At 44.7% G+C, this 26,899-nt stretch overlaps 1 protein-coding gene and 1 pseudogene across 5 annotated transcripts; one reads left to right on the top strand and one right to left on the bottom strand.

Annotated features, from left to right (window-relative positions):
• Window positions 1-1,801: 1,801 nt before the first annotated feature.
• Window positions 1,802-26,899, top strand: Gss (glutathione synthetase). 5 transcript variants are annotated; one of them, XM_087188937.1, is made up of 14 exons: window positions 1,802-1,933; window positions 5,142-5,275; window positions 7,575-7,720; window positions 10,348-10,423; window positions 10,744-10,883; window positions 11,579-11,695; window positions 17,621-17,701; window positions 17,802-17,879; window positions 19,235-19,301; window positions 22,422-22,616; window positions 23,129-23,210; window positions 24,544-24,733; window positions 25,991-26,077; window positions 26,369-26,899. In XM_087188937.1, exons 2-13 carry the CDS (start codon window positions 5,147-5,149, stop codon window positions 26,028-26,030), a joined length of 1,341 nt encoding a protein of 446 aa, XP_087045063.1. In that variant the 5' UTR covers window positions 1,802-1,933; window positions 5,142-5,146; the 3' UTR covers window positions 26,031-26,077; window positions 26,369-26,899. The 5 variants fall into 5 exon arrangements, with proteins under 5 accessions (XP_087045063.1, XP_087045059.1, XP_087045062.1 ...); XM_087188935.1 differs by lacking the exon at window positions 25,991-26,077 and adding an exon at window positions 4,367-4,388 and having other exon boundaries at window positions 1,869-1,933; XM_087188933.1 differs by lacking the exon at window positions 25,991-26,077.
• On the bottom strand, window positions 15,472-16,853 carry LOC106007965 (F-box only protein 22 pseudogene; annotated as a pseudogene).

The raw sequence follows: 26,899 nt of genomic DNA, 5'->3' as shown, positions 1-26,899 counted from the left end.
TAAAGGTGCAAATTTCCAATGATGAATGTCGTTAGGGGCAGGGGAAGTGGGAGGGGCAGGGGAAAGGAAAGAAGGGAAAGGAAAAATGATGAGAAATGGAAACAAAGTCTTTGTAAATAGGGGAGGGTGGAGGGGGTGAAGGGAGGGCTAGGAATGGGGAAAAAATAAGAACCAAGATGCATCATGTAAAGGTACAAGTTCCCAATGAGAAATGTAAATGTGTTATATACCTAAAATGTACCAATAAAAGAATTTAAGTAAGAAACTTCATACAAAAAAAAAAAAGAAAGAAATTGAAAGGATCTTGATTTCTGGGTTGGGCCACTAATTTATAATCAGTCACAGTTCTCCCTTCTGAAGCTCTCTTTAATCCGTAGTCCCTTTTTTCCCCATCTCCAAAGCCACTGGTTAGCTCAGGCTCATCATTTTACATCTTTTTTTTTTTTTTTTTTGGTACCGGGGATCTAACTTGGGTCCTTGTGCTTGCACAGCAGGTGGCAAAACCACTGAGCTAAATCCCCAGCCCATCATTTTACATCTTAACTATCTCTGATCTCTTTGGCCCTAGTCTCTCCATTTCCAAATTATTTTTCATACTATAATTAGTGCCTAAAAAACAAAACTGACTGATTTTTTTTCCTGTTTAAAACCCTTTGTCAACCCCTTTGTCCACTGAACCAAACTCCTTGATCTGATATCCAAGGTTATATCTCCAAAACTGAGCTCCTAATATCCTGCTCTGAACCCCAGGTCTTCCTACACCAACTTCTCATTATCTGCAAAACAAAAATACTAAGGATTATATGCCTTTGCTGCTTTTGGTCCTGCCACTTGGAGCATTCTACCTCACACCTCCACCTCTATTTCCTTCACTGCTTAAGCATTCCTGTCCACCCTTCAAGATCCAGAAAGCCTTCCCTAAATCCTTCAGAAAAGTACTATCTACTTTTTTTTTTTTTTTTTTTTTTAAAGACAAGGTCTTGCTATGTAATTCAGGCTGGTCTTGAACTCACTATGCAGCCCAGGCTAGCCTTGAACTCACAGCAATCCTCTGTCTTGGCCTCCCAAGTGCTGGAATTCCAGGTTTCGGCCACCACATCCAGCTTATCTACCTTCTTATTCAGATTGAGAGCAGGTGTTGTGTTTTAAGCATGGCTAATTCCCTAGGGCTTGGACCGATCCATTTCAAGTTTACTAAGTTCTTATCAGGTGCTTTAGACTGAAGCAGTTAAGGAACTGGTACTGCCAAGGAGTGAGGTGGTGGTAGGATCATGGATCTAAAAAAACTGGTCCAGATCCCGATGCAAGAGCTGCTGAAGAGTATGAAAAACACTGGGTTACTGTCAAACAGTCCTGACTTCCAAATTTCTGGAAAAATGAAAATGCTTTCATTTTGCTTGAAAGACTTTTCCTGTCCTGTCTCAGGTGGGTTTTTCTGGGTGGTGATAGGGCTGGGAAAGAGCCTGAGCTCCAATACTGGTTCAGCTCCTAACGCGCTATCCAACTTTGTGCCAGTCTCTGTCAATCTCTGGGCCCACCTCTACCTCTATCAACTGTGTCTCTGAGGTTGTGACTGTCCCAATCAGAGCATTAAGTTTCCTTATCTTACACAGGAAGTCACTAACTCTCACGCTAACTAAACACACCCGTAGCACCCCGACCCAGCCTGACTCCTCCCTTACTTCCCAAGGGCCGATATGTCTGAGTGCAGCTGACCCACCCCTAAAACCAAGGAGGCTCTCACACGGACTGCCCCTTCCCGGCTGCCGTCCAGCTCCACAGGCCCTGGTCTCTCTTCCCCTCCCTACTCCTTAAACCCACGGAGGGCGGTCTGCGCAAGCGCACTGGGGGCCTCCCGAGGCCCCGCCCCCTGAGTCTGGGTAACGGCGCCAGGGCCCTGAGTTCGGTGAGCGGCCGGACAACGAGAGAGTAGGTTGGTGCTTAGCGACGGCGGCTGGGAAGGGTCATGTTTCCTCGAGAGGAAAGATGTGAGGGAGGGGTCTGATGAGCAATTGGAACGCTTGAGACCCGGAGATCTTGTAGCTGAAACATGTCACAGGGAAACTTGGGTCCAGTGAGGGGAACGGGCCGGGGCGTGTTGATTCTAGATTTTCCAGATCTCCCGCCTCCAGATCGGGCTGGTGTCGGGGGTACAGTGCCAGTGAGACTAGAGTCAGAGCTGAAAGACAGGAAGGAAGCGGGGAAAAAATCCGAACCCTAAAACACAGTGGGAGAGATTAGGACCAAACTTTGTTCGAGATGAGTGATTGGCCCGTCCAGTGAGCAAGCCGAGGCATTTTCCCCCTAGCCCTGGGCGGGGCGCTGTCCTTGTCTTCAGGATAAAGTCCAACCGGATTTCCTTGTGGGCAGTGTAAGCTTTTGGTGATTTATTCATTTATTTATCGTTCATTAAATAACTAGGCGCTGATACTAGGTAGAGAAGTGATCAAGACAAGTGCTATCCCAATGATACTGGGGAAAATAATGGGCTGTAGAAGCTCTAGATGGAGAACAGGGACGACTTCCAAAGCTAAATCAGTAGTGACAAGTATCTCAAAGGGAAAACAGCATCTGCAAAGACCTGGAAGAGGGAGAGAGGCTGATGTGTTTAGGTCACTGAAGATGCTTTGCTCAATCTGTTTAGTGCCCAGGGAAGAAATGAGGATGCAGGGGCTTGACTGCTAACTGTGGAGACAGACAAAAAGGATTCAAAGCTATGTATTTAGACAGTTGAATCCACAAGATTGGAGAATGGGGAGTAAGAAAGAAGTACACAGGAGGCCAGTGTGAGGTTCATCAAAGGAGAAGCAGATTTTTGGGGAGCCAACAGATTCTTTTATGGTTGTGTGGAGACTCCCAAGAAGCAGTTGGATATTCTATTTTGAAGATCAGGAAAGTGCTGTTGTGAAAATGCAGATTTGAGTGTCATCAGCAAAACAGAAACAAAACCATAAGAAAAGCTGAGACTATAGAATGAGAAAAACAAAGGGCCCAGTTAGCACTTTATATAGTGGTTATTTTTATGTCTTATATTCTGTGTTCCCATTACCTAGTCAAGATTCTGTTATTAAATCCAAGCCCACAAAAAGCCCAGCAGCATATAGTTGTTGGAAACTCAGAGTTGTAGAAAGATGAGGGCTAATAAAGGGTCCCATTGGTCTAGTGTCAGTGTCATGGGTTTTTAGTCATGGCTCTACCACCAGGCTGCTGTGTGACCTCTGACAAGTTTCCTTCCACCTGTAAAGTAGGTATAGCCCCCTCCTCCCAAAAGCTTCCATGTATAAGGTCTGCTGTGGTTTGGTTGTGGTATGAGTGTGCCCCTCAAGGGTTCATGTGTTTGAGGCTTGGTCTTCAGTATGATGATGTTGGGAGGTGGTGAAACCTCTGAGTTAGGACCAAGGACTGGGGATTTAGCTCAGTGGCACAGTGCCTGCCTGGCAAGCACGAGGTCCTGAGTTCAATCCCCAATACCAAAAAAAAAAAAAAATTAGGACCTAGTGGGAGATCCTTAGGTCGTTGGGACAGCTGGCAGTTGAAAGGGATTAAGGATAGGTCTTGTGAGACCCTTAGTTAATTAGTTATAAGAATGAGCCTGGTCCAGATATTTAGCTCAGTGGTTCCACTGCTTCTCCCGCCTGCCTTGCAAGTGGAATGTCATTGCAAGGTCCCTAGTTCGATCCTCAGTACCAAAAAAAAGAATGAGCCTGACACCTAAGTCACTTTCCCTGGCTCCCTCTCACATTCCCACCAATGTAGTACCATGTGCCATAAGGTCCTTGTCCTTGAACCCAAAACTATGAGCTAAATCTCTTCTTTATGAAGTTATCCAGACTCAGATATTTCATTATAGTAAAAGAAAATGGACTAATACGTACTCCAAACATGCTGAGACACTTGTCACAGGTTTTTCTCATTTAATCCACACTTTGATCTTACTTATAAGAGAAGTAATATTGTGGGCTCAAACCCAGATCTGTCTGACTCCAAAGCCTTGTTCTTTAATTATTATCTATTTCTAAACTGATAGGGTTGTTGTCAAGATCCTTTTGAGATCACATGCTCATTCATTTAAAACATTGCGCTGAGGCAGGCAGACTCACATAATTGATCTAATACCAGCTCTGTTATGAGGAGAGGGGGACAAAGCTGAATGTGATGGAGAGTTCTCTCACTAACTTCTGGCAGACCATTGATTTGGACAGCCACGTTTTGTCCTGAAAATTAAATGAGAATAGGGCAGAACAAAATTAATGACTAGTGTTTCCAGATTTTTATCCACATCTTCCTAAAATTCTGCAACCTGCTACAAAGTGAGTGAGTTGCAAGGTGTGAATTGGTACATCTCTGTGTGTCTCTGGACAACCAGTCAGACTCATCCTCCTATTACAGTGAGTATTTGGGTTTCGTTATTTCTACCCTACTAACATGATTTCTCAAAAATATTTGCTGTCTTTTGCTGCTTTACTGATGTGCATACATAGAATATAATCATTTCCTGCTCGTAAGTTTGCTTTTGATTAGCATGAGGGAGGAGTTCACCTTGTCTGTAGGGCTCTTTCTCTGCGTCCTATGTGGTTTATTTGAGCTCTGCTGACATGAGTTGCTGGAGTGAGAAGGGAAGTTAATAGTCTATTCAACTTGTTCCTATCCTGTAAAAATTTATTTAAAATACTGATCCTCAGACCCTTTCTCCTTTAAGACCCTTTTAATCAGAGTTGCTGGGGTGGGGCCCAGAAATCTGTATTTTCCCAGGCAACCCAGAATTTTCAGCTATGATAGGAAATCATTGATCTACTCCATCACCTTTGTTTCTTCAGCTTCTTTCTCAATGCAAAGTATTGGATTGGTACCTGAGTTGAAGTCTAGGCTTTTCCAGTCATTACTTAGGGCAAGTCATTTCACCTCTCTGAGCCTCTACTTGTTACAGTGAGAATGATGCCATTGTTGTACCTTGGGAAAGCTCTGTAAAGCTGTCTGTCTGTGTATACGGAAGTTAAGAGCTGGGACTCTGTGGGACTATGAAGTGTTCATTTCCTGTATCATGCTGTCTTTTCATGTGACCTGGTCAGGGGTGGCCACCAGCCAGGTTAGTGGTGCTGGGTCCCAGGCCGTCTGTCACTAAGCTCTCTTGTCTGTCGCAGGTGACATGGCCACAAGCTGGGAGAGCCTCTTGCAAGATGAGCATCTGCTGGAGGAGCTGGCTCTGCAGGCCATGGACCGGGCCTTGGCTGAGGGTGTGTTGCTGAGGACTTCGAGGGAGCCCAGCTCCTCAGATGTAAGCCCTGCCCTCCCCGCAGCACTGACCATACTTCTCAGATCCTACTCCCCACTGTGTGGCCCCTGTCAGGCTGGGGGAAGCTCTGTTGGTTTAGAACATGACTCTTTTGCTTTATTTTATTTTATTTTATTCCATGGCTAAAATTGATCTCTAAAAGTATGCAAAGAGCAGCATGTTGGCGTAATCAAATTTATATCTAGGGTTTAAAGTGTGATTTAGGCAAGTTACTTAACCTCTCAGCTGCACTTTCTTCAGATCTGTAAAAGGTTATTAATAGTCCCCACAGTCAAGAAGCTGAGGCAGGAGGATCATTTGAGCCCACAAGTCAAGATCAGCCTGAGCAACACAGTAAGACCTCATCTCAAAAATGAAGAAGAAGAAGAAGAAAAACCTTCATCACTTAAAAGAAAACAAGCTTTTTAAAAATTTTTGTGACTAGGTAAAACGTTTTCATGGTTCAAAATGTAAAAGTTACAAGAGTTTACATTTTAACCCTCCTTTCCACATTTCCTGGATACCTAATTCTCCTATCCTGGAGACAGCTTGTGTTTTAGCATTCTTATTCATCTTTTTCAGGTAGTTTATTCACAACAAGTAAATAGCTATTCCCTTTTCTACTTTGTACACAAAGAAGCACATTAGGCAGGTACTTCTGTAATTGCTTTTTTAAAAAACTCAGTATACCTGAAGACTCTTCATATTATTGGTCCCTACAGAGCCAGCATGTGGGAAGTCCACACTCAGTGTTTGCTGAGGTCCATGTACATGAAGCCAGCTGATTCTGTGGAAGGTCTGCCTCTGGCTTTGGGAATAGAGTTGCCTGGGTTGTGAACCTAGATCTTGCGTATTGTTTGAATCCAAGATGAAATATTTTCCCTTTCAAGCTTTTATTTTTTATTTCTCCTGTTAATAAATAGATATTAGACCTTGTCTTTTGGTACCTGGGATCGAACTCAGGACCTTGCACTTGCAAGGCAGGAACAGTGCCCCTGAGCTAAATCCCAATAAATAAATATTATATGAAGCTCTAACACTTGGTCTTTCTGGGACTTAATAGAGCCTAGAAAAGGCACAATACTCAAAGAGAATTCTAATTGGAGAAAGACAGGAAGTGTACATATATGATTTCATTTCACATCTTTACCTGGCCCTCCTCTAGGCACTGAAACAGAGGTGGATCAGCCAGAGGTGCTAGCCTCTGGAATTCCAGGTCTAGTTGAGAATGTGTCATAACACAAAATTAAATAATGTCAGCTCTATAAGGAAACATAGGCAGTGTGCCACATAATCTTAGCTATCATTTATTATTTAGTATGTGTCAGACACTATTGTACTGTGTTGTTTTTTGAGACAGGGTATCACTGTGTAGCTCAGGCTGGCCTTGAACTCACAGTGATTCTCCTTTCTCAGCCTCCTAGTACTGGGATTACAGGCATCTGCCACCACATCTGGTTTATAAATGCCAAGTTTTAACACCATAAACTTGTACCACCATAATGGCAAACTAATATTAACACAAAGGTTAAACTCAGGAATTCTTCATAAGTCAAGTCACAGGACTTCTTACCATCTCGACCCAAGTTCTAATTCATTTGTTGTTGGGAATCTCAGAATAAATTTTCCCCTTCTAGAATCAGTGTCCTAGATGGTATTTGAGTTTCTTGGCTATGTCAAAGTCCAAAGAATCCAAGCTTGGTGTGGTTGTGCATTCCTGTAGTCCCAGCACTCTGGCAGGCTGCCAAGGCAGGAGGATCTTACGTTCAAGCCCTGTCTCGGCAACATTGACTTAGCAAGACCTTGTCTTAAAATGAGAAAGAAAAAAGGGCTGGAGATGTAGCTCAATGAAAGGCCTGGGCTCAATCTCCAGTACTGGAAAAAAAAAAAGTCCAAAGAATCCGGTGAGCAGCTGAACTGCAGGCCTATTAACCAGTCCTGGCTTCTGTTCAGGGAGCCAGAGTTCACTTCTGCTGCAGTCCTACCAGCAGGAATCTCTTTCTGTCCTAGTTAGAAGACTGGGGACTGGGTATGTGAGCTCCTAGGAGGAGCCTTGGTTTGATATCAACCAGTTGGAGCTTTTGTGGGCATGGTTAATAACCATCCTGACCCAAATGCCAGCGCCACTTACCAGCTGAATGTATTTCTAGACCTAGTGCTTAACCCTTGTCTCAAGTGCTTTTATTTTGAAGTGTGAATAATAAAAGTATCTTGGGATTATGTGGTGGATCTGTGTACCATTTTTGTTAGACAGACCATTCACAAGTGCTCTACCCTTGGCCTACTCTCTCCCATTGACCAGGTGGTGAGCTATGCCCCTTTCACGCTCTTCCCCTCACTGGTCCCCCAAGCCCTGCTGGAGCAAGCCTATGCTGTGCAGATGGACTTCAACCTGCTAGTGGATGCTGTCAGCCAGAACTCTGCCTTCCTGGAGCAAACTCTCTCCAGGTACTGGGAAGAGAGCCCTAGGGGGCCAGGAGCTGCTAGAAGCAAGGACCTGGAAGACTGGGGAGGCATGAGGTGTTTCTGTGTCCGCTGACTTGGTAGGGTAGAGATCAGGTACCCACCAGAGAAACGAGAAGCAGTACAATATGAGTCAGGAAAGCTGGCTTCTAATTCAAGTTTAACTACCTGTTTATATGACCTCAAGCAAGTTCCTTTTATTTTCTGGCCCTCAATTTCTTCATCTAATAATGGGAGGTTGACTTAAATCTAAGGTTTCTCCTAGGGATGACATTCTGTGATTCTGTGATCTATGACACTCTCCCACCGTCCTTACCTCCCACCCTTGCTCTGAAGACTCACATTTCCATTTGGAATTAGGGAAGGTAAGCCTAGTTTTAGAGGAAAACAGAAGGGAGGATTTGGGTTAAAGTCAGATTTCCTACATCTTTCCCTAAGCATTGACCCTCTCTTTTCACCTCAAGTCTCTTATCTTTGGGCGGTTCAAGATGCAGACTGCACTATACCCAGGGCACAAGGAAATAATACCCCTCCCCCATCCCTAGATCCTTTTGTTTTTTTCTGTTCTTCAGATCCTAGAATAAGTAAAATTTCTTCATTTATTTTAGAATTGAATATAGTATAAACAAGTTCTTTATTTTAGAACTAAGCCTATAAATACTATTATTATGTATATTTATATATGTTATACATATACTTATGTCTTTGAATACATTTTCCACAAAAACTAGATTTTGTTAGCAAAAAAATCTTTTATTTTTCAAAAAATCTTTTAAAAATGTTCACCTTGTGCTTGATGGTCCATGCTGAGGCAGGAGGATCCAAGTTCTAGCCTAGCCTAGGGAACTTAACAACTTAGCCAGACCTTGGAAAGAAAAAAGAGAGAGAGAAAGAGAGAGAAGGAAAGAGGGAGAGAGGGAGGGGAAGGAAGAAAGGAAAGCAAGCAAGCAAGCAAACATCTTGACATGAGGGTGGATATGAGAAGGGATCCTACTTGCAAGAATTTTGGAAACCATTGACTTGGAGCAAAAAACCCAGTGTTCATATAAACCCTACCCCCACTTTCTTGCTCGAGATGGGGCTGGCTTTGTACCTGCAATTCAGGATTGTGGGAACTATGAGCAGCCTGGCTAACCTGGCTAACCATGCAAAACCTAGCTCCTACAGGAGAACAGCAGCCAAGAACTTGAGATTGAAGGAGAGTACCTCGTCAGAAAAGGAAAAATGTGCCCCAGTTTCCCTGGAGGCTGAAGTCCACCTGGGAACTGTCCTCACCAAGGGCTGGGAAATACTCCCTGAGAGAACTCACCCTTGGGGGAGGGCTGGTGGGCAGCAGGGGAGCTTCAGGGAAGACCTGAGCTACTTGGCTCCCATTGCTGCTCTGCTGCAGGGTCTCTATAATGGTGAGACTACAAGCCAGGCTTGGGCAGGGTGTAGAGTCTGCCTGGGATCTTGAGAGGCAAGAACTGTGGTATTAATGACCTATGGACTCCTCCTCACTGTGCCTTTTCCTGATGTTCCAGAAAACCATACTGGATGGATCCCTACTACATGTCATATGTCACAGCAGGACACTGGGCTGCGATGATGCGCCTGCTCAGACTCAGACCCACTTACATGCAGTTTATGGACAAACATTAGAAATGACACTAATAATCATGCAAATAAAAAGGAAAGTTACAACTATAATCAGTGCTATAAAAGAGAGGTCCACAATCCAAGCATGATGGTACATGTATATAATCCCAGAACTCTGGAGGCTGAGGCAGGAGAATCACTGCAGGTTCAAGGCCAGCCTGGGCTACATGGTGAGCTCAAGGCCAGCCTGAACTACATAGTGAGACCCTGTCTCAAAAAAAAAAGAGGGCTGAGGATTTAGCTCAGTGGTGCCGCCTCCTGCCTCGAAGTGCAAGGTTTTGAGTTCGATCCCTGGGACCAAAATAAAAAAGAGCACCACAGTACTATGAGAACACCTAATGGGGATCTGACCCAGACAGGAAAGGCTTCTCTGGCAGTCATGTCGTATGATGACTGAAGAAGAAAATGGATATTTAGTTTGAGTCTAAAAAATCTTATTGAAGTGCAGGGTATATTTGCCCTGGGGTTGTCATAAAGGAGGAGGAAGAGGAAGAGAAGGAAATTTGTCCTGGGAAGTACCAGAGTACAAGGGAAGCTATGGAAAGTTAATGTTAGGTCATTGAGACAGCTTAGCAACTATCAAAGCTGTTCAAATATTAAATAGGTATATCATCTGCCATTCTGGGGTTCTTGGGACCAGAAGAACCTGTTCAATTCTTTGCAGGTAACATCTCATGTACTGTTTGCCACAAATCTATGATATAAGTATAATTATTTTTCCCTTCATTTTATAGTTGAGCAAACTAATATACCGAGAGCTGAAATGAGGTTGCCTAATAGTGGGTAGTAGCTGGGATTGAAACCCAGGTCACCTGGCTCTAAATCTGGATTCTTAACCATTATTCTCTTATTAGATTGGAATGAATATTTTGCCTCTAGACTCAGCGAGGATTCAGAAGTCAGTTGATGGGGTGGGACTTCTTAACCTTTAAGGGCCGTGTAACCTAGAAAATGTTCTGTGTTTCCCCCTCTAGCACCATCAAAAGGGATGACTTTACTGCCCATCTCTTTGACATCTACAAGCAAGTCTTGAAAGAGGGCATTGCTCAGGTAACCATTCCCAGGTCCTCCTAGTCTGACACCTGCCTGTCTCATCTCTGTTATTTTGTTTTGTTTTGATTTGATTTTACCAGAAGTATGTGGCTCAGGCCTTGATCTCATGGAAAGTTACCTCTCAATGGTCTCCCTGATTCTGTGCATCTCAGTAATCAATCCTGAAATGATCAGAATGATCCTACTGGGTTTGGGAGCCTCAGCTAGTGTCTCGTATCTCTACATGGAGATCATGTCACCTGCCTACTCTAGAGGGTTGCTAGACCCTTAGAGTCAGCCCCTGGGCAGATATCCTCAACCTTCAGTTTCCCCCACAGACTGTGTTCCTGGGCCTGAACCGCTCAGACTACATGTTCCAGCGCAGTGCGGATGGCTTCCCAGCTCTGAAACAGATTGAAATCAACACTATTTCTGCCAGTTTTGGGGGCCTTGCCTCCCGGACTCCAGCTGTACATCGGTGGGCTCCTTGGGCAACTGTGGGCTCAGCCTGATGGATCAACAGTCACTGGCTGAGCCAGGGATCTGCAGCTCTGACTGCCTTCCTGGGCCCTGGGTCATGTGCTCACCTCACTTCCCAATGCCCAGCATAGTTTCCACTTGTAACCAGATCTTTAGTATGTCAGGGAGAGAAAGGACCTAGTCGCTTATCTAATCTTTCCCTTTTATTATGCCAGATCGTGTAGTGTTGATGTTGGGGGGCATCTTCAAGAGGCCTGTAGGGAGAAAGGGCTTGACATATCTGAGGGCCAGAAGGGAATTCTGAAATCAAAGAGAGGAATGAAAGAGCTTCCATATGAGGGCTGCCTCACCATTTCTAAACAGCAGGGCTACTCCAGATTGCTATTATTACAGTCTGTAGCAGGATTCTAGTGGGCACCTGGGAGTCCAGAGTAAGGGGCTACAGCTCACCTGGATGCTGGGGTAGGGTGGAGTGAGGGGAAGGAGTCTCAGGGCTCCTCTGGGGATATTTACATGATGGGCCAAGGTGAGGGCAGCCTAGCATGTTCAGCTAAAGTGGCTCTTCCAAGAATTTGATGGTAAGATGCTCAGCTGATTCTCAGTAATGTTCCTGTAGGTAGCTGTGAGAACCCTCATGGGCAGAGGGTTCTTTTGATCCAACCAGTTACTGAATAGCCATCTCTCTTCCAACAGACATGTTCTCAGTGTCCTGAGTAGGACAGAAGAAGCTGCCAAGATCCTCTCCAATAATCCCAGCAAGGGACTGGCCTTGGGAATTGCCAAAGCCTGGGAGCTGTATGGCTCAACCAAGTAAGGATGTGGAAAAAAAGTGGGCCGGGCATGGTGGTGCATACCTGTAATATGAGCACTCAGGAGGCCGAGGCTGGATGATCGCTGCAAATTTGAGGCCAGCCTGGGCTACGTAGTGAGTTCAAGGCCTTAGTGAGTACATGAGCTACGTAGTAAGACCCTATGTCAAGGGGGAAAAAAAGTGGCAGCAGTATCTTGCTTTAGATTGAGCATTCATGAATGCAGCCACTTCTTCCTTGCTTGACATCTTTAGGGAGTGAAGGGATTTTTCTAGGAATGGAAACTTACACCTTTATGTCCCAAAATTATATTAATGAATTTTTCCATTGTCTTCTTAAATAAGCAATGCTGGGCTTGGTAGCACACACTTGTGTGAGATCACAAGTTCAGGAAATCACAAGTTCAAGCCCAGCCTGGGAAACTTAGCAAGACCTTGTCTTAAAATAAAAAAGGGCTGGTGATGTAGCTCAGTGCAGAGGCCCTGGGTTCAATCCCCAGTACCAAAACAAAAGGAGTGGGGAGATATAGTTCAAGTAATAGAATGCTTAACTACCTTTGATAGGTTAAAAGCACGCAGGAGGCCCTGGGTTCCATCTCTAATAAGGAACTATTTATTTATTTACTTTAAAAATAAATTTTATTTTATCCCTTCCCCCCCAAACCCCCTCCCCTCCCTATGTACAAAAGCTTTGTTTCCATTTTTTCCTTCTAATTTTAATTTTTTTGCGTCCCTTTCTCTCTTTCTCCCTCCCTCCTCCCTTGTTCCCCTTCCCATTTGAACACTTTCTTCCCAGTAGTAAGGAACAATTTAAAAATAGATCACTTAGTTAGATAAGCAGTGCTGACTATAACTTAACCTTTGTTGTTGGCTGGGTATCATGATTTTTCAGTGATTGCATCCTGCTGAAATGCAGTGGTGCCACCTAGGGTTAGAGAAGCATATAAGATTTTTTGCCTGCACCAGTAACTACTGCTGGATTTTTAAGTTCTCATTCATTTTCTTCACGGTTTTCCTGTCTGTTTCCCAGTTATCAGCTCACTCTTTTTGCTACTGCCTGTGTTCTTAAATTTGAAATCATTCACTGCCATCCCTATACCTCCTTTCTGTTTGCTGTGGTTTGGAAAAATAAATGATCTAGGTTGTGATGATTGTGTCTCAAGAGTGAGAAGCCCTCTTTGATGAGTAAATTAATCAACTTTGACTTAGGAATCCATTTTAACTGCTTGGATGCATTTTTTGCCTTCTCCCAATTTTCAACCATATTCCAGATGTCTAAACATAAGTGATTTAATCAAGGGGCTGCAAAACTAACAGTTACTACAATGTTAATATGGCATTAATTGTTATACCTTAATAAGGACTTAGCAGTGCCACACTGTTGTTCGAGATGATTTATGTTCACAATCTCATTGAATCCTCAAAGGAAATGCTCAGAGGTAGGTGGTTTTATAGATGAGGAAATTCAGGTTCTGAGAAGTGAAGTGAATTAAAGGTCAAAAGGTGAGTTGGTGGCAAAACAGAGTCTATCCCCTCCAGAACTTGCATTCTTAATCACTCTTTGGCCTCTAAGAGATCTTCTCTGGGCTTCCTAAGCCTCACTAAGACTTAGGAAACCTCAAACTCTGAGCATTCAGAAGTCATCAGACAAACACTCTTATCAAGTAGAACTCTTGACTAGGTTGCATTTTAAGAGTGAAGCCAGAGAATGGCTCAGCTAGGGAATTGCTGATGGACAAACACTGCAAATGGCTTCTCCTGCCAGACTGTGAACAACAGGAATTAGGCACTGGTAGGTAAGAACTATGTGGCACCTCAGCCAGAATTGGCTTCTCCCATTGTGAGAGAGGGATAGGCTCTTCTGCTCTCCCAGCACATGACCTTGGCAAGAATTTCTTTTCTCTGAACTTTAGTTTCCTTATTTGTAAAGTAGCGGTAATAATAATACCTAAAAGGATGGAAGTGAGAATTAAATGAGATCATGGATCTGAAAAATGCTTTTAAATCTTAGTGTGGTTCATTCTTTGGTACATTTAATAATAACATTAGTAATAATAAAAATAATGGCTACATTGGGCTTGTAGTAGTTTTATTTTGTACAAGAGCAAACTGAAGCTCAGAAAGGTTTATTAACTTGCCCAAAATTATAAACTAATAAGTTTACACTCATCTGCTTCTAAAGCCTGGGTTCTTTTTAATACCTCCAAGAAGTATGGCCCCATATTATGGATTGAAAAACAGGCTCAAGAATTTGTAGAGCAAATAAATTTTCATTAATCATTTCATGCTTTTTAAAATTTTTTTTAAGGAACCCTGTAAAAGCTAGGCATGGTGGCATGATGGCACATGGTTGTAATCCAAATACTCAGGAGGCAGGAGGATTACAGTGAGTTTGAGGCCAGCCTGGGCAATATAGTGAGTTCAAAGCCAGCCTGAACTATACAGTGAGACCCTGTTTCAAAGAAAATCAACACCCGCCCCCCCCAAAAGGAAGTCTGAAAAATGAATTATTTTATTTTAGACAAATTCTTTCAAAACAAAAGTACTGGGGTTGGAATGAGTAGAATAAGAAAAAAAAGGGACTCTTGGTGCTAAAAGGTTAAGAACTATGATCTAATTAACACCCTTAGTCCATGGATAGGAAAATCAGGGCCCAGGAGAGAAGCCACCTTGCTCAAAGAGAACAAGAGCAGAGCCATGACTAGCACTCAGGGGTCCTCTCTCCCAGCAGGCATGTTCCTGCCACTTCATCTTCCTTGGCTCACAGCTCTTCTAGTCCTACCCAGTTCAGACTGCTCAGAATTGAAGGCAGGAGGAGGTAGAATATGTTTTCTGGGTCTGGCTCCCATTGTGTGGTAGGTGGCAAGCTAACTTAATAAGCCAAAGCATGAAATTCTACTCAAACCTATAGCCTCCAGCCTTCCTCCTCCACCTCTGCTTGGAAGTGGACCAGCCTGGGCCAGGTGCCACCCTCCTACACACTTACCCTTGAGCAGAGCAATTCAGGCTACAAAATGAAGAGCAAGGCCTTTGGCTCTCAGGACAAGATGGCTCATGATAGCACCACTTCTAGCTTGTCTCTCAGATGCCAAGCTCAAGTCAGGATTCACATCTGACCTCATGAGATTTCAGGCAGGCTGGCAGAGGGGACATACTAAGACCTGTATTTTGGCCAAGTGGAAAGAAGTCAGGCAAACAGAGTTTAGTCCAAGAGGTTCAGCCTAGGTAGAAAGAAGCTAACACAAACAGGTAAGAGCTTGGGCATTGGAGGTCAGAAACAGATACTTAACATCCTAAGCCAAAGGTCTTAGCAAGAGGCCATAAGCATAAAGCAGTACAGATAAAGCAAAAATGAGTTTTTCACTGCTAAGCATTGCCCTTATAAATCTGGTGAGGGACTGGATTTAACTTTGACACTTAAAATAGCTTAACTGAAGGCTAGGCATGGTAGCACATACCTGTAATTCCAGTACTCAAGAAGCTGAGGCAGGCAGATCACCACAAGTGCAAGGCCAGCATGGGCTCCGTAGTGAGTTCCATGCCAGCCTGAACTATATAGCAAGATCTTGTCTCCAAAAACCCAAAACAAAATGAAAAAGGATAGCTTAACTAGCAACTAAACAGTTCTCTGGTATAAGGTTGTCCCTCAGTACTCCAGCCTTATTCAAGAAACATGCATAAATGGAGAGGAAGGGGCCCAATAAGCTTTTTTACCTATTAATACTGTAAGACCAAACGTAGGCCTATGAACATCACAAAAGTATGGGGAGGCCCCAGGAAATGCTTTATTTGTAACTGACTCTGGGTTTCTGTAGGGTTCCATTTAACTATTCTAATATTTCATGCAAGAAGCACACTTTTATTATATGCTTTATAGTATAGTAATAGTCATTAGCACCTGAACCCCAGTATTGTTCATTTACAAACAATGCTTCTGAATTTTTTTTTTTTGTACTGAGGATTGAATCCAAGGCCTTTGTACTGAGCAACATCCTCAGCTCTTTTTCATTTTTTATTTTGAGACATAGCCTTGCTAAGTTGCTAAATTGCCTAGGCTGGGCTTGAACTTGAGATCCTCCTGCCTCCGGCTCCCAAAGTCCTAAGATTACAGTTGTGCACCACCATGCCTAGCTCAAATATTTCTTGATTTCTTTTTTTTTATGCTGTGCAAGCTGCTTTATTTAGATGACCCCAGGTGAATGAGGGCCATTATTGTTGTATAGCCGTGGAACAGATCCTCATCCTTTACCTTGTTACACCTCCTCAGTATAAAGTTCCCTGTGACTATCCAGTCACATCCAATTTCTCCATTTCCAAAGAAGCCGCATAAAGGCACACTAGGAAAAAACTTTCCAAATGTATCAGCCTTAACATTGGCCCTGGCTCGGTAGTAGTGGAAGCCCCGGCCATCGCATGCAAACATGAAACTGATAGTGTCCTGCTCTGGGATGTTGGCTGCCTTGAGGCGCTGCATGGCTGCCTCTGCAGTCTTCTCATCATTGACGTCCTCATTAAGAAGTACCGTGGGACTCTGGATTCGGAGCCCACTGAAGGACAGTCCAACCTAGCTGGTGGCATTAATATCTAGAGGAGTCTTCTCAGAGGTCAGTGACAACAGACTGTCCACCTGGCCTCCAGCCAAGATGATGTTCATGTTGCTGAAAGTGCTGACCACACGCTGCAAGTAACTGCTGGCTCCCACCTTACAGAAGTTACAGCCAAACACAAGGACTATGCGCAACTCCTGGTTGTCTAGAAGACCCACTTCAGGGAGCTGATGTTTTTCTAGTGTTAACTTCTTTGGCTGCTTAATAAAATGAAATGGCTGTGTTTTTATTCCTTCAATTTGAGAAAATAACAAAGAAAAACCAGATTCTCCAATTTCTATTTCCTGATGTTGGTTGCTACCTGATCCCATTGGAGTCACTGCAATTCCTGGGGTCACAATCCCGAGGACTTGGCACTGTTCTGGGAACAGCTTCTCGAGGGCAACTGCTGTTTCCATGCTCATTCTTTTCCTTGATTTCACATGGCCCCGACGCTGCTCCTGACAAACGTTTCTGAATCGGCCATATACAGAAGCGTCCTTGGTAAGATGTGAACATTCTTGAGCTCCTCAGTGACAGCGCACAGCACTTAGTGCCCAGCCCTCGGACACCCAGGCCATGGAGCCTTGGGCCCACAGCACGCCACGCGCGCATGCGCTCCAGAGCCGGCTCACGCTGCGGGGAAGCCGGGCGCGGTCGGCGGCAGGTGGCCGGCCCGTGTCCCGGTCCCCACCCTCCCACGCACCCCACCGGAGAGGGAGGCTATGGACTGAGGGGCGGTGACCTAGGGACAGCCAAAGCCTGAGCTTGTGGATGGTGGACCTGGCTACCCCCTCCCGAGGTCCCCGCCCAGACTTCTGGATCCAGGTGGCCCCGACCTTCACCCAGCTGCGCCCAGGAGCGCCTTGGCGGGCAGGAAAGCGAGCATGCGCTCCAACCACCTCTGCCAGGTTGCTGAGCACGAGGCGCCTGGGAGGTCTAAGCCTCCAGCGGGCTCCATGCCCGATGCCACTGCTCTTGATTTCTTGATTTTCAAATACTTCAAATTCTTCTATATTCCCACTTGTTTATTCTTTCAGACATGGAATCTCTAAGTTCTGAGAGAAAATCCTTTAGGGTCTTGAGATGTTTTTAAATCTAAATTTTAATTTGCATAGAAAACTGACATCATTACAATATTTCATCTCGCTGGAGAAGGTACAGAAGTATTTCAATTTTTTCCAAGTTTCCTATTTTTCAGGAAATTATGTGCTATAGCCTCAGGCGTCTCTACCTGAGACAATCGAGTTGAGGGAACCTCTGCTCTTTCTAGGAATCTGTGTTCTCTTATTTCCAAAGAGGGTGAGACAAAGGAAAGACAATTGTGCTTTTTTTTCCCAGTGCTCTGGTGCTACTGATTGCTCAAGAGAAGGAAAGGAACGTATTTGACCAGCGTGCCATAGAAAACGAGCTACTGGCCAGGTAAGTAAAGGAGTAGGACTTCCAGGTATGGCATGCCAGGGGCAGGGGCACACTCAGAACATGGGACCCACTCCCTTTGCCTCTTGTTCATTTTTCCCAGAAACATCCATGTAATCCGGCGAAGATTTGAAGATGTGTCTGAGAAGGGGTCTCTGGACCAAGACAGGAGGCTGTTTATGTAAGCATACCCAAGGACCCCCTACTCTCTGGTTTATAAAAGTCTCCTGCCACCCCCTTTCCCCAAATGATCTTTTCTTCTGGGAGCTGGGACAGCTTGTTTTCTTCTCTCCTAATTTCTGAAATATCTCATCCTCCTGGAAATTTCGGAGAAGGCCATCCAAACTATGCTTCTAAAGGGTTGTATCAGAGCCATTGACATTCTGGAGAAGGGAATCATCCTTAAAGATAACCTTGGTTTTCAAGTGCCCCTAGCTCCACACCAGTTTTCTTGCTCCTCTTTGTGGCTGGTCAAGTTAGACATGAGCAGTTATAGACTGGGTAATCAGGAGGTGAAGGGGCAGCTGGCTCATTCTCTGGTTGGTCTGAATGCCACTCTGACCTCAGGCCTGGATTTGTCTTCTAAACCAGGCCCTACCTTTTTCTCCAGGGGCTGCCACCAGGTGGCTTTAGGGCCATCAATTTGGATAGCATTTAAGTATACATATTTAGACCTGGGACTTTGTTAAAGTTAAGAACGTCCATGGAATTTCATAATCCCACTTACTATGTTCCAAAATGTACTTTTTTCATAACAAAACAAAGTAGTTTACTTTCCAGATAAACCAGGCAATATAAAATAGGTCAAAGAAAAGAAGTTTAAAAAAATTGTGTCTTAGCTAGACTCATATTTTTGCATTCTTCATCCCCCACCTTTGCATTTTAAGAAATCTTAGCTTGAGCTGGCCATGGTGGCACACAGTTGTGATCTCTAGCACTCTGGGAGGCTGAGGCAGGAGGATCACCAGTTCAAAGCCCAGCCCGGGCAATTTGGCAACTTGGCACAATCCTGGTGCAAAATAAGAAAGCTCTGGCAATACAGCTCAGTGCCAAGGCCCTGGGTTCAATCTCCACTACAGGGGTTGGGGGCGGGGGGGAGAGAGAGAGAGAGAGAGAGAGAGAGAGAGAGAGAGAGAGAGAGAGAGAGATTGAGAACAGAAAGAAATCTTTGCCTTGTGTCAGCTAATTTAAGCAGTGGAAATATGTGTTTTGCTAAGGCAGGGCAATATAATTCTATTACTTCGTAATTTTAAATCCACATTTAAAAAAATTTACCTGTGATTCTGTGTTATATTATTTCCTTCTAGCTTTCGTAGAATGACTCTAGATCTAGACTATTCTAAACCATTCTAATACTGCATACCTGTGTGTTTTTAATGGAAGTACTGGTGATGTGGGGCATTGACTTTTACTCCTAGTGAACTCTCATCCCAAGTCCCTCTGTGGAATACCTTTCAAAAAAACCAAATATATTTTGGTGCCCTGAACACATCAGTTATAAATTAACATAGCAGATTTTTCCATTCTGTATTCTAGGGATGGCCAGGAAGTTGCTGTGGTTTACTTCAGGGATGGCTACATGCCCAGTCAGTACAGTGTAAAGGTTGGTATTTTCTGTTAGACCATTCTTTGCCTCCTGGGACCCACCAGAGCTCCACAGAGACGCACCTCAAGTATCACAACAACCAGGGTTTTCTCTGAATCCTAACTTCAGTTCTTCCTCAGGAACTTGCTGCTGGAACCTCCTCTCCTCCTACAAGCTTTTTGCTACCTCTCTACAAACACACTGCCTTGTAGAATCTGAATCCTCAGGAATCCACAGTGCATTAACCATTCACACATTTTCCAGAGGTAGGCTGGCAAATGTTTAACAGGCATTTTTCTAGGAAGAAGAACCCCATTTTATAGCATTTCTTGATTTCAGTAATGTAATTTTTAGCCATCCCACTTAACATCTCTGAGCACAGAGCTGGGAAGAGATGGGTGTGCTCAGCCCTTGCTAACTGATGCAAGTTAATTCTAGCAAACCACTGGCATTTTCTTCCTCTTTGGCTCTCCTTTATCTGAGCCAGAGTTTTTATTATCTGTTCATTCAGGTTTATAGCAATGATGGTATCCTCTCATCTTGCTATCCTATCATATAGTTTCAGAATTACTTTGCACATGTTATTTCATTTAACTCTTAACAACCACCCTGAGAGGTACATAATTATCTCCATTATAAAGATGGGGAAACTGAAGCTTAGGGTGATATAGAAGCTTTCTAAGGACCCACAGAAAGTTCTCAGGCTTTCTAGCTCTCAGGCTGATGGTATTCCCAGTATACCATTCTTTTCCCTTACTCCTAGTGTCCACATCAGAAGCTAAGAAGCCTGGTTTCACTTGGAAGAAGGTAAAGGAAGAAATAAGTTAGGAAATACTGAGGGCAGTGGGCTGGGGCCATGAACCTGACTCTGCCTCCTGATTTCAGTTTCTGAGAGCAGGAGCTACACTAGAAAATTGAGGGAGCTACTTCCAGGTCTGCACTTCGTCTAGGAGTCCCCCTGGGATAAACTCTTGAGGACATGCTATAGAGGTGGTAGCTCTATGGAAGGTTCTTTCCTCTAGAGAAGCAGTTGGTAGTGCTGGGCAAAGGGAGAAACTGTCTGTTGGGAAAATGGATCCAAGTTTCAGGAAAGGGGGATGAGGGAAGGGATTAAGAAAATTTAGAAGAGAGGGAGCTAACAAAGAAGACTAGTGTATATAAGGATATGGACATTCTTAGGGAACTGAGGTGGTCAAATTAGGTTTAGAACATGGAAATACAGTGAACCCTCAAGTTACGACTGGCCTGACATGAACAACTTGGGTTATGACTGGAATCTTTGCTTTAACTTACAAACAAAGTCTTGAGTTACAACCCAAATGCTGGCCACTTGTGCCTCCAGATGGACTCAGATAGATTTAACCCTTAAAGAGTTCTGGAAGGAACACTGAAACATCCTTTCCTGTGTGGGGTTAACTAGAAATCCTGGGCCATGTCTCTCCAAGGACACTGAGATCTTCTGCCTGTATACGGGAGAGAGATTTTGAAGGCTGTGTAGAGGAGCCTGAGCCTTCAATTGACCAACCTGAGTTAAAACCAGCCCTCAGGAATGAATTGAGTTCATAAGTCAAGTGTCCTCTACAAGGCTTGGTAACTTGCTAAGTGACCCTGGGCGTCCCTGTTTGTGTTTGTGTTTTGCTTTCCTTCTTTAATCTCATATTTGGAGCTCCTGTGACTGCCCAGAGCAACAGACTAGGACAGGGGACTGGTTGTTGGTGAAGATCAGGTTAAGGTGCTACAGGTCAACAACATTAGGCCAGGGCAACAGTTGTTCCTCAGGCTTTAGCCTTGATCCTGCTGTTGGTAGTCGACTTTGATCTGGAGCCAGGGACAGATTGCCTTCTCATGCTTGAGAATAGGGACTGGAGCTGGGAGGCATGACCCTCTGTTGTTTCCCTGCTTCTTATATCCTAAGTTTCTGGTACAACAGACCATTTGTCTGCAGGTCTTTGTTCATATATATATTTTGTTGTTGTTGTTGTTTTGTTTTTTGAGACAGTTTAGACTGTCCTTGAACTGACTATGTAGCCTAGGCTGGCCTCAGATTCACAGAGATCCTCCTGCCTCAGCTTCCCAACTGCTAAGATTATAGGCATGCGCCACCACACCCAGCTCATTCATATTATTCTGTTAGCCTGAATACACCTTCTCCATTGACTCTCACCTGTCAAGCTCAGCCTATCAAGACACTACTCAAATGTTACTTCACTCAGTAATAATAACATACTTACTGACTACCTACAAAATGCCAGAAGCTGCATTAGACACCAGGGAAAACAAGATGAACAACAGAGGTCTAGTCTGGTCAAGGAGATGGGCATCCGAAAGTAAATAAAAATTTAAAAATATTTCCTCTAGTGGAGGTGTGACTGCTTTAAATGAAACAGGGTGAAAAGCTAGAGAATTATGTGGAAACCCACATTAAATAGAGTGGTCAGGAAAGGCTTCTCTGCAAAGGTGACCGAGCCAAGACTTAAGGATGAAAGGGATGTAACCATCCATGGGAAAAGCCAAACAGAAGATAATTTTAGGCAAAGAGAAAACAGCAAATGCAAAGGTCCTCAGGGAGGTTTGTGTGTTGAGGTTTGTGTATTTCAGGAATGACAGACCTGTCTAGCTAAAACGTGGGAATCAGGAGGCACAGAGGGTGGGATGGTAGTGGCAGCATGGATTTAGGCTGAAAAAATAGACAGGAGCCAGATCCTGCACAGTCTTACAGGCCATTGTAAGGAGTTTGGATTTTATTTGGTAAAAAACAGAAAATATACAGTTTGAAGAGAAGCCAGAGATTGGAGTATAGAATTTTATTTGGAATATAGTAGGAAGTTAAGCTCATAAACAAGTACCTTGTGCTCATCAAACCTCCTGATCAATTTTTCTGTACCCTTACAGAGGGCCTTTTCCTCTTTTGTCATTTTCCCATTAGTTATGGTCATGTATCACTGTGCTAAATTATGAGTTCCCTAATGGCAAGACTCCTGCAGATTCACACCTGCCTCCATAATGATATTGTAGTGATCCTGGAAGAAAATCATTGTGAAGATAAAAAGCACAATACCTGGCACCTGATGGATGCTTAGTAAAGGTCAATTAAAATAAAAGGAAAAAAAGAAATCTTTCATCTTCTTCCCTTTACAGAACTGGGAAGCACGCCTACTGCTGGAGAGGTCATGTGCTGTCAAGTGCCCAGACATTGCCACCCAGCTGGCTGGGACTAAGAAGGTGCAGCAGGAGCTGAGCAGGGTGGGCGTGCTGGAGGCGCTGCTCCCTGGCCAGCCCGAGGCTGTGGCCAGACTCCGTGCCACTTTTGCTGGCCTCTACTCACTGGACATGGTACATAGGCAGCCCATTTTTTCCTACCACCATCCTCCTAGGTGGCAGAGACCTGGAACCCAATGTGTTGGGGAGGGTGGAGCTTGGAATTATGGTTGGCTTTGTGACTGGGGTCAGTGCTGCTCTAGGGAACCCCCATGTAGAGCCTGGACACAGCCCAGCCTCGAGGCTGGAATCCACTGTAAGTTCCCTCAGCAAAGGTGGAGATAGGGGTGGCAATGAGGGGAAGGGACTAAGACACATAGCAAGGATTGAGGATTATCTGTACCCATTCTTCAGGCTACCTGCTGCAAGGCCCTGTGTGCCAGAGAAAGGCCTGTTTGTGCATTTATTGCTGCACGGGTTTGGCTGGGGGGTAGGGGGTCACATCCAGATAGGAGAGTCCAGCCTGAGGGAGCTTATGGCTGTTCCCCCTCCTGCTCTTCCTCTGATGCTGCTCTGCATGGCCAGTGGGACCTTTGCTGCCTCTTTAACCTTAAGACTCCTGGTGACTACTTTCTGCCTTCTACCAGGGTGAAGAAGGGGACCAGGCCATTGCTGAGGCCCTTGCTGCTCCAAGCCGGTTTGTGCTAAAGCCCCAGAGAGAGGGTGGAGGTAGGTGAATCCCTTCCGCAGTGAAAGAGGATAGCAGGTTATCACCAGTGTTCACTGGCACTTGGTATGGACACAGTCTCAGGCTTGGCAGATACAAGAGGAAGTGACAAAGGTCCCACCTTGGACAGTGTTCCCCAAGACCCTGTGACTAGGTGCTGTGGAACACAGGGGAGTCTGATTAACCAGCACTGGAGGGTTTGAATAATTTTAGTCTGAGATGCCTGTGGGTAGATTGAAGGGAAGCAGAGTATGGGCACACTAGGAGGTCTGAGGGAATACATATCTATCTACCTGCTACTTCTAAACTTTTTGAGGACAGGGGTCATGTCTGCCTTATAGACCCACAGGAGATGATTTTTGATCTGGGTCTTTCTGTTGTTGTTGTTTATCTGGGTCTTAAGGGATGGGTATAGGAGTTTCCAAGGCAGAAAAGGAGGAAAAGCACTCTAAATAGAAGGACAGTCTCAAGCAAAGGCACTGTGCCATGCATGGTATGTTTGGAGATTAATGAGAAACAGGTGAGGCTAGAGTGGGAGATAGGAGGAGGCAGAAATTTGGGGTGGGAAAGATGTGCTTGGTTTGTTTTTTTTTTTTTTTGGTTACTAGGGATCAAACTCGGGCCCTTGTGCTTGTGAGGCAGGCGGCGGAACCACTGAGCTAAATCCCTGGCCCTGGTTTTGGTTTTTTGAGACAAGATCTCTCTATGTTATTCAGACTGGCCTTGAACTCACTACATGGCCCAGGCTGGCTTTGAACCTGTAGCAGTTTTCCTGCTTCAACCTGCCAAGTGGAGATTACAGGTGTGCCCCACCATGCCCAGCTGGGAGAGATGGTCAGGAACCTAATTATGAAGGGCATTGAAGCCAGATGTGGTGGCGCATGCCTGAAATCTGAGCACTCTGGGAGGCTGGGGCAGAAAGATCCAAGTTTGAGCCCAGCCTGAGCAACTTAGCCAGACCCTGCTCAAAATAAAAAAAGGGCTGGAGATGTAGTTGTGTGAATGTGCTGGGGTCAATCCCTGGTACTGTGGCGGGGTGGGGGTGGGGGGCAGCAAATATATGTTAGCAAACATATTCAAGGTTATCTTAAGGGTATTGGGAAGACATTAGAGTTTTATGGGAAGAGACACATTATTAACCCTGGATTCAAGTGGTTAGCAATGGTGAGGACTTGCAAAACTTAGTGTTTCAATCAGTATAGATTTCCTGGAATGAGGGAGACATTGGTGGCAGAGATCATAGAAGAGGCTGGTACAGCCGCTCAGAAGGGCTATATAGAGGCTTGGGCTAGGATTATGACAACATGGACCACAGACTGGTCAGTTTAATTGTAGGTAACAACCTGTATGGGGAGGAAATGGTACAGGCCCTCGTGCAGCTGAAGGACATCGAGGAGAGGGCCTCCTACATCCTCATGGAGAAGATTGAACCTGAGCCTTTTGGGAATTGCCTGCTCCGGCCTGGCAGCCCTGCCAGAGTGGTCCAGTGCATCTCAGAGCTGGGTATCTTCGGAGTCTATGTCAGGTAAATCAGGAGGAGCTCTTTCTACTACCTCCCTGCAAGAGTGCCAGTTAAGCAAGCCTACAGGGAGCCTTGGACAGCTAGGAATCCTGGGCTTCAGAGGTAGCTCTGCTAATCCCTAGCTTTGTTACTTGTGCCTTTGTCTAGTAAATAAGGCCAAGGACCCAAGAGCTACCCACTTTCCATGGCTATCAAGTAACACCCAGGCAAGAAGTGCTTTGCAGCTATAAAGGAAATCAGGTAGTACCACGAGAATTGAAAAAAAGATGGTCTGACAGTCAGGAGTAGGAGATTCCAGGGAGGAAGAGAGTTTGGGTCCAGCTTAAGGCCACTGGGGATTCTGGAGAAAAATGAGATGGGCCAGCTAGATGATACTTGGTGGCTTTGAAGATCTAGTAGCTCTTCAGATTTAACTACCAAGAATCAGGAAGAGGACTTGGGAATTTGTAAGGAACTCATGCCACTTCCTGCAAAATACTTACTTCAAGGTGAGAGCAAAGTAGCGATACCAGATGCTGCCACGTTCCCTTCCAGAGCCTGCTTTCACTATAATCTCCCCACAAACCATTTGCAGTATTTCTGCCTGTCACTCCCCCTCACTCCCACCACTATCACAGTCATTTTGAAAGAGGTCAAGAAAGAAATTTATAGCTCAAGACATGAAATGTGAGCCTGGATCATGCTAAGAGCTTTTCCTGCTTTTTCCTTTCTTTTTCCTTTTCCTTCCTTCCTCCTCCTTTCCTTTTCCCCTTTCCTTTTTCCTTTCCTTTTCCCTTTCCTTTTTCCTTTCCTTTCCTGATAGGTTCTTGCTATCTAGTTCAGATTGGCCTTAAACTCACTATGTAGTCCAGGCTGGCCTCAAACTCATGGCAGTCCTCCTGCCTCAGCATCCCCAGTTCTGTGATTAAAGGCATGTTCCACAATGCCCAGCTTTTCCTTCTTTATTTAATCCTCATGACCATCTTCAAAAGCAAGGGATATTATCTCAATTTCAAGCTGAGGAAATTGTTATTGGAAAGGCTAAGGAACTTCCTCAAAGACGTAGAACTACAGTAGTAGTTTTCTGGCTAGAAAGCAAACCCAAATCTAACTAAAATCCTAAGCACTTTTCTTAGGTATTTACACGTGTGTCTTATTTATTTCACTTAAGAGTATCGCCTCAATGTGCACCCATTTAGCTATAAATGTCTCTAGTTTCTCATTTTTTATGGTTGAGTAGTACTCCATTTTATTTTAAAAACCCACATTTTCTTTATCCAGTTTCCAGTTGATGGGCATTTGGACTGTTTCCAAGTTTTAGCTATTACAAACTGCTCCTATGAACATGAGTGCACATGTATCACTGTGGTATGATTCTTTTAATTCTTTGGGGAAGATACCCAGCAGGGGAATAGCTGGGTCAAATGGGACTTCCAGTCCTAGTTCTTTGAGGTATCTCCATACTGATTTCCACAGTGGTTGCATCAGTCAACACTCCCACCAGCAGTGGAGCAGTGTTCCTCTTTCCCCACAGCCTCGCCAGCATTTGTTAACTTTTCTTAGGTATAGTCAATTACCCTTGTACTGCTCACCTGGGACCAGGGAAGGTCTCATTCTGAGTTTGGTGATGTTGTGTGCCTCCTGACCCCATTTCTGTAGGCAGGGAAAGACACTTGTGATGAACAAGCATGTGGGGCATCTACTTCGAACCAAAGCCATTGAGCATGCTGATGGTGGTGTGGCAGCAGGAGTCGCAGTCCTGGACAACCCATACCCTGTGTGAGGACACAGCCTGACTAGCCTCGACATCACTCAAGAGACCTTCTATCCCCTACACTTGTCATTCCTCTCCTAGCCCTCCTGAGGGGTTGTCGTCCTCCCATCTTAGGAGGGCTGGACTCTTCTAAGACCTCCAGGATCTTCAGGGAATGGTAAATGCTGAGTATCTTCCTCCATTCTCCATCTGAGGACCGGAAAGCTGTGTTTCCCCAAATCCTTAGGGTGTGGGAAGAGAAGCTCCTTTGACGTAAAGGTCCATAAACTCTGCCACCCTCCTACTGGCCCCTCATCAGCCTTTCCAGCAAGTTTCAGTGCCTGACTTGGGACGGGACCGAGTAATAGGAGGAGGAGAGTAGAGGGGCATAGCCTTTCCCCAGCTCTACCTTAAATAAAACTACATTGCTGATTCCA

The sequence above is a fragment of the Heterocephalus glaber genome, unplaced genomic scaffold (genome assembly GCF_053883595.1).
Source record: "Heterocephalus glaber isolate CG9 unplaced genomic scaffold, H.glaber_assembly_v1.0 deba00001532, whole genome shotgun sequence".
Taxonomy (NCBI): Eukaryota; Metazoa; Chordata; class Mammalia; order Rodentia; family Bathyergidae; genus Heterocephalus; species Heterocephalus glaber.
Note: the sequence above shows the minus strand (reverse complement) of the source record. Positions and strands in the feature narration are given on the sequence as shown.